The sequence below is a fragment of the Marmota marmota genome, unplaced genomic scaffold, assembly GCF_001458135.2.
Source record: "Marmota marmota marmota unplaced genomic scaffold, marMar, whole genome shotgun sequence".
NCBI lineage: Eukaryota > Metazoa > Chordata > Mammalia > Rodentia > Sciuridae > Marmota > Marmota marmota.
This window is the reverse complement of record NW_026000221.1, coordinates 13,182,039-13,195,784: the sequence shown is the minus strand read 5'-3', so window position 1 is coordinate 13,195,784 and position 13,746 is coordinate 13,182,039. Positions and strand designations below refer to the sequence as shown.

The window sequence follows — 13,746 nt, the reverse complement described above, 5'->3', positions numbered from 1 at the left end:
CCTTAATTTTTAATAAGATACTTCATGTGTCAGTATAAAAATGCTGAGGCATAAGGACACTAAAGATGTGATGAGATCTTTTGATGCTTGAACCCATATTCAGTAGCTCCCAGGCAAAGGGACATAAGTATGCTTGCCCCCATGGTATGATTTTCCTAGATAGTGAATAATTCCTAATAAAATTCCAAACACTATCTTAGTCTGTTTTCTGCTGCTTTAACAAAATTAATGAGATTGAGTAATTTATAAAGAAAAGAGGTTTATTTTGGCTGATAGTTCGAAAGCCTGGAAAAGTGAAGATCCAAAGCCAACTTCTGTTCCACTGCTGGCAAGAGCCTCTGAGGGTATCATGCCGCTTCAACTCATGATGTAAAGTGGAAGGAGAAGGAGGCAAGTGTGGAAGGGAGTATGTGTGTCAGAGTGAGAGGTGGTGTCGGGCTTGCCTTGTAGCAGTCTGCTCTCTGGATGACTAACCCTCTCTCCCAGAAACTACAGTAATCTATCTATCTATTTCTTTCTCTCTCTCTCTCTCTCTTTTTTTTTTTTTTTTTTGGTACTGGGGATTAACCTTGGGGAACTCCACCACTGAACTACATCCCCAGCCTCCTACCTTTTTTTGAGGCCAGCCTTAGCAATTTAGTGAGGCTGAGCAACTCACTAAGTTGCTGAGGCTTGCTTCAAACTTGCAGTCCTCCTGCCTCAGTCTTCCAAGTTGCTGGAATCATAGGCGTGTGCCACTGTGCCTGGCTTTTTAATAATTTTTTCATGAGGATAGAGCCCCATGATATTATTACCCCTCAACACCCTCACATTGAGGAATTAAGCCTCTACATGGGTTTTGGTATGGACAAGCCATATTCAAACCAGAGTAAACAAAAAGGGCAATCTTCCCTCAATGTACGTGATAACTATATTCTTGGAAAACTCATGATATATTCAAACCGAAAAAAATATTTTCTGTTTCCAAATAAAATGGAGCAAGATTGCAGGCTTAAATGATGACAAATAGATAGTTCACCTGTCTGAACATCCTGGTAGGACATTTGAATATCAGGAAGGACTCAGACAATTCTTTGCTGTTTAAATTTGCCCTGGAAGTCTCCTAGTACCTCTGACTACACACAGTTCCAGGGGTATTCCCAGGCAGTGACAACTTCCACCCCAGATTCCCCAAATACTCTCTAGGATGGTACCACAGGTCTAGGGGATGAGAGGCATGGATGGGGAAAGATCATCAGAGGAGGGAGCAGGGTAGAATACTCATGATGAGGCCTCCTTACAGCCAGCTCTCCAGGGAGCAGGCTGGTCTCTGGGGGTGGAGGGTTAGGAAGACCCTACATGAGCCTTGCTGCCTATTGATCAGTGCATCCTGCGGAGGAACCTCCAGGACCTATACTTCTCTAAGTCCTACATAGACATTTCCTGTTCATTGTTCTAGGATCCCCCCAGGAAATATGCCCCCCAAAGACAGCGGGGTCCCCATCATCTTCAGTCCCCTGCAGGGACCTCCAGTGGCTGTAAATCTACCTAAATCCACACACCAAATGTGTAATTAAATGTAAAAATAGTACAAAATGATACTCAACTGACAGGTAACTATAAGGCAGGTAAACACAGTTCTGATGTCTCTCCTGCTGCTTTTATTTTAGTAAAATGTAAAATAAATTACTTTAAAGTATCTTTCTTTGGTGCCTCTAAGAACATGCTTCATGTGTCTGTAGGGTGACCCATCAGCAAACACAATTTACAAATCCACTCATTTAATCGGACTCACACCCTTCCTAGGTAGGTACTGTTCTTATTTCCATTTTGCAGATGAGGTATTGTTGAATGGGGCAGCTATGCCTATAATTGTTGTGGGGGTATCAAATTAGTTAAGACACTTGCTCTAGGCCACGTATCAAGAAGTTACTGGGGCCAAGATTGGTTTACCTCAGAGCCAAGCCTTAGCTTGGACCATTCTCTAGTCTCCTAAAAAAGGAGTTAAGCCTCCCTATCACTGGCTATGTGGTGCTAGGACAGTGCCAAACCAGGCTGTGTTAGTAACCCACCCAGCCCTGTCCCAATCCACCTGCTCTAGGAAGCAAGAGGGGCTCAGGTGCTTCCTACGGTGTGTTTACGCCCTCTGGTGGCCATGTGCAAAGTTGTGGTTTGGTTCATCCTAGTCAGGGGTCTGAGTGGAAAGTAACCAGCAGGTTACTAGTTGTCAAATTAGTTAACATATTTTTGCTGCTGTTTGTGTTCTTGCTTCTCTGGAGCACTAAGCTCTTGCTTCTTCTGCTGGCCAGGGCTTCAGGACTGAAGTACCACTGAGTACCACTGGGCTGCTGGGGAAAGGGTACGCATGGTTGACTGAGACAGTGAGACCCCACTGTTCCTCAAAGGCCTGGAGGATAGAGGTGGACATTCTAGATAGATGGTCAGCAAAGCCAAAGGACTGGGGATAGTTCTATGGAACTGAAGGACAGTGTAAGAAAAAGCTGGATTAAATTTGACCCAGTCTCCAGCATAGCCTGGGGATGGGGGGGTGCCCTGATTATAGTCACAGGTCCTAGTTCTTTAGACAGAAATAGCTCTGGAGCCAAAGAAAAGAGGCCAGCTCCACCCCAACACCCCACATATTTTCCCCTGCCCTCATTCTGCTGTCCCCAGGTAGCTGGTGAGGGGTCTACCCCCACAACAATTATAGGCATAGCTGCCCCATTCAACAGATGGAGAAATGGGGCTCTACATTCAGATGAGGTCCATTGTCCAAGTCACACATCTGGGCAATGGCAGTGCTAGGGTTCTCATGTTTGTCTGATTCAAGGCCCAGCCTCATAAAGCACCAGTTTACACTGGGTACCTGTGCCAGAGGAGGCTCTTGTCTCTGGGAAAATCAGATATAAAGAATGGCCCGGACTTGATACTTCATTCATAAACCTCAAGGGTATAGTGCCACCCTAGTCCTCAGCAGAAAATAAAAAAATCATCCAGTCTGAATTTTCAGTCTCCTTCAGAGAAGTGGGTTGTTCAGGTAGAGATCGCAGGCTTCTTTCTCTCTCTCTCTCTCTCTCTCTCTCTCTCTCTCTCTCTCTCCCTCCCTCCAGCACTGAGAATTGAACCCAGGACTGCTCTACTACTGAGCTGCTGCACCCCAACCCTTTTTTATTTTTCATTTAGAAAAAACAGGGTCTGACTAAATTGCCAAGGCTGTCCTCCAACTTGTGATCTTCCGGCCTCAGTGAGCCACTGGAATCCAGGCGTGCACCACTGAGCCTAGGGGTTTGCAGGCTTTGATCCTTGCTATTGGTTTTCCAAGAGTGGGTTTGAAACATATTTGTCCTGCATTTCCCAATGGAGACCAGGCTCAGAAAACACCCACACACTGTTAGCACCGAGCAGGTGAAGGCCCTATTTAACTTAGAGTCTTTACCTAAGATGACTAAACAAAAACATAGCACTGAAGTCGGGCAAGTTGTTTTCCCACCATGAGGCTTTCCATCTGAACTCAGAGGTGCCCAAATCAGCCCCCAGACTTCTAAATGTAGATAAAGGAGTTTCCAGGATAAGGGCTTGCCTGGGAAGACCAGAGGGCAGGGTCCAGACCCATCTTAGCCACAAACTTAAAGTTAGGACCCTGAGGAAATTGGGGCAGTCAATTCAGGCCTCTGGACTTTATATTTCAAAAAATGTATGTGTGAGTCTCTCACAAAGCTTATGAATTCTGCAACATGTGACCAGCTTTTCCAGCAAAGAAGTGAGTCATCATGAAACATTTGGAATGGCTGCACTAAAGGTGGAAGAATTCCTTTTTCTTCAGGATTTTTCAGAGCCTGAATTGTGCTATTGGGTATTATGACTTGTTCCAGGGGTGGGTAGTGGGCTGTGGCCCTTTCATCTGAGAACACTTTGTGAGATGGTGTTCCAGGAAATACACTCAGGAAAGCAGTGGGGAGACATGCTCTCAAGTCCTGGTCAGACCTGGTCCAATGGGTGGAGACTGGGCAGGCAGCCCTGGCCATAAATTCCAAGTCCTTCGTTTTGCCCACAAGTCAAGGACCTTTGCCCCTGCAGTTTTATCCCGTTGGAATGTTCTCTCATTCCCTAACTTCCTTCAGATTTCTATGAAAGTCTATCTTATCAGAGGAGCCTTCCCTGATTTCCTGATCTAAAACAGCAGTACTTCCAGTGCCCAGCCCCAGGCCCAAGGGTGAGCTCTGTCCTCTTTCCTGCTGCCTCTGAGCCCCCAGGGACAGTGCCCTGTGCTGGGCCTTCTTCCCTCCCACTCTTCTGTGTGTAAGAAGAGATATTGGGAGGGGGTTCCCTGATTATTAAAAGCATGCTTCTCTGTTTAAGAAGTAAAGAAATAGGGGCTGCGGTGTAGCTCAATGACAGAGCGCTTGCCTAAGGTGTGAGGCTCTGGGTTTGATCCTTAGCACCACATAAAAATGAAACAAATAAAATAAAATCATGCTGTCCATCTATAATTACAATTTTTTTTAAGTAAAGAAATAAATGGAAAGGTAAAGAATGTGAAAGTTCTTACAGAGTCCTATGACCCAGAGATGAACATTGTTAACTACTGGCTTTTGTGTCCTAGTAAACACTTCTCTTCAGGCAAAACAGGCATGCACAATTGTGGTGGTGGTTGGTGGGGCGAGGCGCTGGAGAAACAAATATGTCACTGTTGTTATCAAAACCCCATGTCGTGGTCCTACCCTGGATATTAGGTCCTGGCTACTTTCAACCTGATGCTTCTGTGTCCTGATAAGTGTGGGGAGGCCCCTCCTCAGGCCAAGGCTGGGGTGGGGGTGGGGGGTGGGGGGCAGTCACTGCCAGGGGAAGGATGCTGACACCGTGCACCGCATCCCTGTGCACACCCAGGCTGCGAGCTGGTCCTCATGGAGTTGCCCGCACACTTGCTCGGTTCCCCAGGAGGGTCAGGGTTAAGGCCTCCCCAGGAGGGACAGGGAGGGACTGCTGGGCGCTCGCGGTTTCCTGCAGAGCTTCTGTTTCATTAGGCTGCACATTCTGGGATCCAGGGCCATTATTTGTCGACCCAGCCCACACTGCGGTCTTCCTCAGCCACAGCCCCTGGGGAGACTGGGGAGGGCGGTGCCCAGCGCTTCCTACTGGCAACTTTCCTGCAGCCAGTCGGTTCCTGCAAGGTTCGGAGGCACCTCTCCCAGGTCCCTCCCTCTTGCCTCTTCATACACCAGTTTACTAGGGCCTTCTTCTACTCCTCTCTAAACTACTTTTATGAAAATATATGAGTCATTTTTAACCTGTGGTGTAAATGACAATCACAAAGCCCCCAAACACACTCTGCCCTTCCAAGTAGTTTCGTAGGATCTCAGAGAAAGTGACTGATCCAGAGTCACACAGCAAGAAGGTGGCAGAAATGGTAGGCCTCAGGCTTGGGATCCTCAGGGTGATGGGGAATTCTGGACCCTTCAGAAAATATGGCCTGAATGTAAGGATGGATGTGAAATGGTAGTAGCAAGGGGAGTGATTATTTTGCCCTCAGGACCCTTGGAACATGCAGCCTTGGGTGCATCTTCTCTGAATGGTTGGCAAAAGAGGTTGCCCCATGTTTTGAAAAGCCTTAAAGAGACTGAGAGCAGGGTGCAGTGGCACATGCCTGTAGTCTCAACAACTGGGTAGGCTGAGGCAGGAGAAGTTCAAGGCCAGCCTCAGCAACTGAGACCCTGTCTCAAAGTAAAAAGTAGTAGGGACTGGGAATATATCTCAGTGGTAGAGATATATTCTGCCTAGTATGTGTGAGTTCCTGGATTTAATCCCCAGAACAGGGGGCTGGGGTTGTGCTTCAGTGGTAGAGCACTTGCCTCGCACATGTGAGGCACTGGGTTCAATCCTCAGCACACATATAAATAAATAAACAAAATAAAGGCATTGTGTCCATCTACAACTTAAAAAAAAAATAAAGAAAATCCCAGAACTGTAGAGGGAAACCTTGTGTGTGTGTGTGAGTGTGTGTGTGGTAGCCTGAGAAAGTCAGATCATCTTTTCCTAAAGAGTCTGCCCATTCTCCTCTAGGGAAGAGCAAGCATTGACTCTAAGCTCTAAGAGCTTAACACAATCATTTTAAGGCTTCCTAACACCTTGGTAAACCTGTTAGCAGTGTTGCTTCAAAGCATAATTAAGAAAGGGACTGAGGCAGGACTTATATTTTTCAAAAATTCCCAAGTGTTTGTTACTAACACAACCACAAAGTTTGCTCAGAACTCCCTGAGTTTGTTGCTCTGCAGCAATGGGGTAGCCATTTTCTTTGAAGACAAGGGGGCACTGTGTGATAATCAGGAGCAGAAAGATTTGGAAAAAAGTGGACTTGAAAGGCAGGTGTAAAACTGGGGCTAAGGAAGTTGCAGTTGTTAAAGACCTTATTGCCACTAAAGAAATGTTAAAGACTTTGTCCAGAGACAGATGGTTTGAGGGCATTTCAGGAGTTAACAAGACCACACCCATCTCAAGCTCAAGGGAGTAAAAGTGAAAATTCTTTTGAGAAGAGACCAGTGGGGCACCCTTCTTGAACAAGGGGGCCTGGGAAGTTTGTTCAACATGCTCAGCTATCCAGACACTCAGAGGCTGCTGTAGCAAGGATCCCTACAGGCTTGTCTACTGCTTGAGATGGCAGCAGATCTTGGTGTCAACCACGTGGTTCGGGTTCTGCAGGAATGCAGGATACTGGAGTTAGGGATTCAAAGAGGCTTCCACCAAGATTTCAAAGGAAGGTGTGGGAGGCCTGACAAAGTGCAGGAGGGTTACAGTCCCTGCAGGAACCTCCTGAGAAATCCAAGTGTGGAGAAGTGAGGAGGAAGCCAAAGCTGCAGTGGAGACCCCCAAGATTAAGAAATGCCAGTAATGTGGGATATTGTCCTAGGAAAGCTACAGAAATTGAGCAGACACAAGCCAACGGAAAGGCCACTTGGGCTGCAACAAACAAGGCCACAGGGTAACAGGGACCCTCACAAGGCTATGTGCCCTAGATGCTGAGATGGAGCTACAGGACTTGTCTGTACTCTGTACCTTTATATATTGGATACTCGTAAATTGCTTTTAATTTTACAGGAGTTCACATGGGAGATTGCCTTGAGCCTCAGAGAAGACTTTGGACTTGAACTTTGAGCAATCTCGGAACTGTTGAGACTATGGGGACTCTTGGGAATGGACTAAATGTATTTTGCATTGTGAGATGGTTGTGAGTTTGGGGGACCAGGGGCAGAATATTATGGTTTGAATGTGAGGTGTCCATCAAAACTCATGTGTGAGACAATGCAAGAAGGTTCAGAGGAGAAATGATTGGGTTATAAGAGTCTTAACCCAATCAGTGAATTAATCCCCTGATAGAGATTAACTGATTGGTAACTGAAGTGGTAGTGTGTGGCTGGAAGAAACAGGAATTGGGCATGGCTTTGGGGTATATATTTGTATCTGGTAAGTAGAGTTGCTCTCCCTGCTTTCTGATCACCATGTGAGTGGCTTCCCTCTGCCACACTCTTTCACCCTGATGTTCTGCCTCACTTCTAGCCCTGAGGAATGGAGCACCTTCCATGGACTAACACTCCTGAAATCATGAGCCCTCAAATAAACTTCTCCTCTACAGTTGTTCTGCTTGGGTCCTTTTATTTGCAGCAGCAAAGAAGCTGACTAAGACAATATAATATCCTCAAGGGTACATTTTTATTTGGAAGTGGGGTATGTGGTAACTTAGAAAAACTCTGTTGTTTGAGGCTTAGTAGAGTAATGTGATATTTCTCAGGAAAGTGGTGGGGACCATCTGTGTGTCTCTAGGACTCAGTCCAGGGCCTGCAGTTTGAGCAATTATACTCTGCTGCATCTGTCCTGAAGGATAACCCTCTGTAACCTCAAATGAACTATTTGTACAAACAACAACAACAACAACAACAAAAGTGTGCTTCCTGGTTGCCTCACACCCATTTTTAGAGTTAGAGTTATTTTAGTACAAGTCTGAAACAGCCGCCCCCACCCCCAAGAGGATAGATATTGTAAATCCCTACTTAGTATTTCCAGAAAAGCCTGAGTGGCAGTACAAATTTCATCCAGGACAAGTTTTCCTGCAGGCATATCCTTGGGTCCAGGTAGGCTGGCCAGGCTCCTCAGGTAAACCATTGTGACTTCCTTCCTGAAGATCCCATTCTCAGAGTTCTAAGTAACTTTTTCTCTGCCTGCAAGGAAGGATTCCATTTGACTTTCCACAGTTAGTAGAGTTTTATTAAAATAATTTGTAAGGAAGCAGATAATGACAGGAATCTCACAATGTTAGTACCAGAAGGGCCTGAGGGGAATATCTGATGTTCTCTGCCTTTCTTAACCTGCCAACCACTAATCTTGCTGTTATACTTGTCAGTGACAAGCCAGTGTAATTGGGAATTCAAGGCAGTGGTTGGTGGGGAGCCAACGAAGATTTTGGAGCAGGTGTTTTTTTTAAGAAGGTTATTTTGGCTGCTCTGTAAAGAATGAGTAGTCAAAATTTGTGGTAGTGTTCTAGGGATAGAACACTCCTGGAATCCCAGCGACTCAGGAGGCTGAGGCAGGATTGCAAGATCAAGGCCAGCCTGGGTAAAATAAAAAATAAAAAAAGCCTGGGAATGTAGCTCAGTGGTAGAACATCTTTGGGTTCAATCCCCAGTCCAAAAAAAAAAAAAGAAAAGAAAAGAAAAACCACTAAGTTGGTAGGAAGACCAGGACTTGGAATAGGATGAAGGAGCTGGAGGTAAATGGATGGGTGGGTGGACAGGTATTTAGAAAGTGGGCTTGACAAAATTCGTAACTGATTGTGGGGAGGAAGAAGGAGAGGCTTCGAGGTAACCCCCAGGGTTTTTGACCTGGATCTTTGGGCAGATGGTGAGGCCATTATTGGGTTAGGAGAGGAGAGGGTTTGGTAGGAAGTTAAGTTCAGGGCAAGTTTTGCTTAAGGCACCCATGGAGCAGGTGTCCAAGTTGTTGAATATTTTACAGGTGCGATACTTAGGAGAGGGGTCGACACAGGAATAGGAAGCCGGGGGATATTAACAGTAAGGAACCGGATTGGCCGCTAGGTTCGGGGTGTGCAAAGCGCAGCCGTTACGTAGTGGCGGGACTCAGTCTCGTGACTGCAGGGTCAGGTAACCCAGCTCTCAGGTACTGTCAAGATCCGGGCGGATAGGGTGGAGGGCGGTGTTAGCCCCTCCCAGTCACGCCTCTCTGCCGGCTTCTTGTCCTCTTCAGTCATTGGGCAATATTACTGTTCGTCAAGGACCCGCCTCCGAAGATAAACCAATCAGGAATTGCGGGCGGGGCTTTCTTCTAGAGCTTGTTCCCTTCTAGGGCCGGTTCTCGGGAAGTGGGACCAGAGAGGCGGCTGCCGCTGCACTGTGCGCAAGCGCGCAGCTGAGGTGACCGAGAAGGCGGCAGGGAGCAAGCTGGTGAGAAAAGGGCTGGAGGTTCGAGGTAAGGAAGGGGATGACCCGAGATGTGGACGCCTTCTTTCCTGCCAGCCCTCGCCGGCGCCTGGCTCTCTCCGGCGCTCGGCGCGGGCTTAGGTGTTGGGGCGGAGAGCCGAATGGGGTGAGGGGAGGTTAGAGGGCGGGCCCGTGGCCGGGAGGGACAAGCTGGGCCCATGGTCACGGTCACCCCACTCGCACGCACGCGCCACGTGGGCCTGCGGGCTGGCCGAGGACTCGGCTGCGGACCGCGACACCCACACTAGTAGTTTTATGTCCGGAGCACCCTTTGAGCTTGGCGTCCTGACCGAGTTCCCACCTTGTACAACCTGGGAAGTGGAGACTCAGAGGCACCAAGTCGGTGGGGTGGCCTGGGAGCATCTAGCTGGGACGTAGCCGCGCCCGGGTTTGAGGGGCATCGGGCTTAGTAGATTCTGGAGCCCGGGCTATAAGGCAGTGATCATAGACTTGAACTCCAGACCTGTCTTTTTTTTTTTTTTAGAGACGTGAAATTGGGTCCCGGCTGCTGCCTGCCGGCTCTGCTGAGCCCGGAAGTGTCCGAAGCCCTCTGTGCTCCTGACTGACCTCTCCTGTCCCCAAGTTTAGCGGGGTGGGTACTGTCCTCAGTGCTAGGGCTCTCGAAATCCGGACAAACTCAGGGCAGATTTCATCATGAAATCTGAAAACACGTGGGAAATGCCCTTCCTCCCTCCCGGGTCAGAAGCTAATTATAATGGCTGCAGCATTTTTTTTTTTTTTCCTCCTTGCCCAAGGAAAAATACCACCAAGGCTGGAAAAGGCACTATGAAACTGTTTCTTTCATGCCTCTCTGGAGGCAGATGTGAAGCTTTTTAGAAATCAGTGTTGGCAATGAGTCCAAGCCCTTTGATCTACTGAATCCTCATTTGGGAATAAGTAGATTAAAACCTAAGTAAGGAAAAGGTAGTTGCATAAGGCCATGTGGTTAGGTTTTTTACAAATAACAGGTTAGTGGAAACAATCTCTAAGTCCTTAGCATTAGATAAGTCAATTGAGGCATATTACATATTCATTCAGTGGATTAGAACACACACACGCACACACACAAAATGCTCATAACAGGAAAGCCAGATTCAAAGTTATAAGAACAGCATGGAGGAATATATACTTAATGACAAAAATAACTGCCTTTTTCTAAGCAAAAGGATCATATTTTATTAAATCTTCACGAAACTCTGTTAGACTGGCATTATTACCATCCCACCCGTGGATAACTGGAGTTCAGATTATGCAGTATATCCAATGCTAGACAGATAATGTGTTACTGGGCCTCTGAAAATGTCACATTTAGCCAATATTTAAGAACTTATTGTGTGCCAGCCAGGTACAGGGCTAGACACTGAATAACTAATGGTAAGATAGTTAATAGTTTTTAAACACATGGAGCTTATAGACTAGTGAGGAAGCAGATATCTAAATGAACACTTTGAGTGCTAGGGAGGTTGTGTACATGGGAGCTAGACAATAGGGTCTAGCAAGAGAAAGAATTTGGGAAGGAGAGGAAAAAGAGACCCTGGGTTGGCTAGTAGGGAGAAGGGAGGCCTTCAGTGTCCCTGTAAAAGCAGAAAATTTATAAAACCTGTTCCCCAAATTTGTAGAATGTGATTATGTGTTATAATGAGGAATAGGGACACTTACTTAGCCTTTTGAATTTAATCAACTCTTCTAAATTGCTTAAATCATTTTTGTTTAGGATACTAGCAAATTAAATGTTTCAGAAGTTGATATTTTTAAGAAATTTTGAAACTTTCTTAAACTCTTTAATTTTCAGGCTTAAAAAAATTCCCGTTTGCTAGTTTATATTCAGAATGTCAAGTACTGTGTCCTACTGGATCTTAAATTCTGCAAGGAACCATATTGCCACATTCCAAGGGGGCAGACGCTTATACTCAAGGTGTGTTTCAAATAGGAATCAATCGAAATGGAAGCTCTTTTCCTGGGTGCCACCAACGCTGAAAAACAGTTCTCCTTGTGGTAGCTTCGCTCTACAGAAAGCCTACAGACACACATCAACGGAGGAAGAGGATTTCCACTTGCAGCTCAGTCCTGAGCAGGTAAATGAAGTGCTTCGTGCTGGTGAATCAGCCTACAAGATCCTTGACTTCAACAGTGGAGTCCCAAATTCAGTGTTGCGGTTTGAGAGCAATCAGCTAGCTGCCAATTCCCCAGTGGAGGACCGGAGAGGTATAGCCTCCTGCTTGCAGACCAGTGGACTGATGTTTGGCATCTTTGATGGACATGGTGGTCATGCATGTGCACAAGCAGTGAGCGAGAGGCTCTTCTATTATGTGGCAGTGTCCCTGATGTCCCACCAAACCTTGGAGCAGATGGAGGGAGCAATGGAGAACATGAAGCCCCTGCTGCCCATCCTGCAGTGGCTCAAACATCCTGGGGATAGTATCTATAAAGATATCACTTCAGTGCATCTTGACCACCTCCGTGTCTATTGGCAGGAGCTACTTGACCTACACATGGAGTTGGGACTGAGCATTGAGGAAGCATTAATGTACTCGTTCCAGAGACTGGATTCTGATATCTCACTGGAAATCCAGGCTCCCCTGGAAGATGAAGTGACAAAGAATCTATCACTCCAGGTTGCCTTCTCTGGGGCAACAGCTTGCATGGCCCATGTCAACGGAGTTCACTTGCATGTAGCAAATGCTGGTGACTGCCGGGCCATCCTTGGTGTTCAGGAGGACAATGGTATGTGGTCTTGTCTACCCCTTACCCACGACCACAATGCCTGGAATCCAGCTGAGCTATCCCGGCTTAAAAGGGAACACCCTGAGTCAGAGGACAAGACAATCATCATAGATGACAGACTGCTGGGTGTCCTCATGCCCTGCAGGGCCTTTGGGGATGTTCAGCTGAAGTGGAGTAAAGAGCTGCAGCGCAACGTCCTAGAAAGGGGCTTTGATACTGAGGCCCTCAACATTTACCAGTTCACCCCCCCACACTACTATACTCCACCCTACCTGACTGCCAAACCTGAGGTTACGTACCACAGGCTGAGGCCCCAGGATAAGTTCCTCGTGCTGGCCTCCGATGGCCTGTGGGACATGCTGGACAATGAGGATGTGGTAAGGCTGGTGGTGGGGCACCTGTCCAAGGCAGGTTGCCACAAGCCAGACCTGGCCCAAAGACCCGCCAACCTGGGGCTCATGCAGAGTCTGCTGCTGCAGAGGAAAGTTAGTGGGCTCCACGCAGCTGACCAAAATGCAGCCACACACCTGATCAGACATGCCATTGGGAGCAACGAGTATGGGGAGATGGAGCCAGATCGACTGACAGCAATGCTGACCTTGCCAGAGGACCTGGCAAGGATGTACAGGGATGATATCACTGTCACTGTGGTGTATTTTAACTCAGACTCAATTGATGCGTATTACAAGGGGGGTTAAGAGTTTCCCATCCTATTGCCCAGTTAACATAAATGCTCTTTAAAACATTTTCTTTTACTTTTAAATGAGCTATGCAAATATCACTGTTGAAAGGACAGGCAGATATTAGCTTGCTGAATATTTGACTAACATGAGAAGAGGAGGAAAACAGCTAAGGTTTAAAAACAGTAGCAGTGATTTCATATGTCTGAATGTACTGGTCAACTCTTCTATGCAGAGAGGGCAGAGGACCATAGAATTGGCCCTGGGCTCATATAGCCCAAATCCTTATAAAGACACTGTTAAACTGTGTCATCCTGAACTTTCAAAGGGCAAATTTAATCATGATTCTAAGCATAAAGAACTTCAGGATCTTCTGAGATTCAACTACAAAATCTGCAGGTTTGATCATTCTGAATTCACAATCACACACTCTAGGTTTATGAAGAGTTTTTTTTGTTTGTTTGTTTGTTTTGTTTAATTAATAAAGCCTAGGGTTACAAAGCATACTACAGTACACTTTTCTATGCAATATTCTAACTTTTTTGTGAATATTCTTGTGAAGACCTTCTGTAATACTACATTCTAGTTCTGTTTTAGCTTATTTACAAATTAATCCTCAAACTTACAAGCAGGCCTACTGTAAGCATGTTTTGTTTTTCAGCTGAGAGTAAGAGGGTCTAGGCCTCTGGACCAGCTAAATTTACTTGTACAGCATTTGGTCTCCTCCAATGAGTCTCACTCCAGAACCTTTGAGCCATACTAGGGGGTAATTTATGTCTAATCCTTAACTCCTGGCCTTTTTCTTGTGTTAGAAAATGTTCTTCTAGGCTTATTTAATAACCCCCTCCACTTCCTGAGGGGATTATTTACAGCATTTA

General features: G+C 46.4%; 1 protein-coding gene across 2 annotated transcripts; it reads left to right on the top strand.

Moving 5' to 3' along the window:
* The first annotated feature begins 9,301 nt into the window (after positions 1-9,301).
* Positions 9,302-13,492, top strand: Pdp2 (pyruvate dehydrogenase phosphatase catalytic subunit 2). 2 transcript variants are annotated; one of them, XM_015488640.2, is made up of 3 exons: positions 9,303-9,453; positions 9,949-10,056; positions 11,257-13,492. In XM_015488640.2, exon 3 carries the CDS (start codon positions 11,294-11,296, stop codon positions 12,884-12,886), a length of 1,593 nt encoding a protein of 530 aa, XP_015344126.1. In that variant the 5' UTR covers positions 9,303-9,453; positions 9,949-10,056; positions 11,257-11,293; the 3' UTR covers positions 12,887-13,492. The 2 variants fall into 2 exon arrangements, with proteins under 2 accessions (XP_015344127.1, XP_015344126.1); XM_015488641.2 differs by lacking the exon at positions 9,949-10,056 and having other exon boundaries at positions 9,302-9,453.
* The last annotated feature ends 254 nt before the right edge of the window (positions 13,493-13,746 follow it).

Excerpts from the sequence above, each read along its gene's own strand:
- Pdp2 (XM_015488641.2), top strand. The coding sequence starts at position 11,294 with ATGTCAAGTACTGTGTCCTACTGGATCTTAAATTCTGCAAGGAACCAT.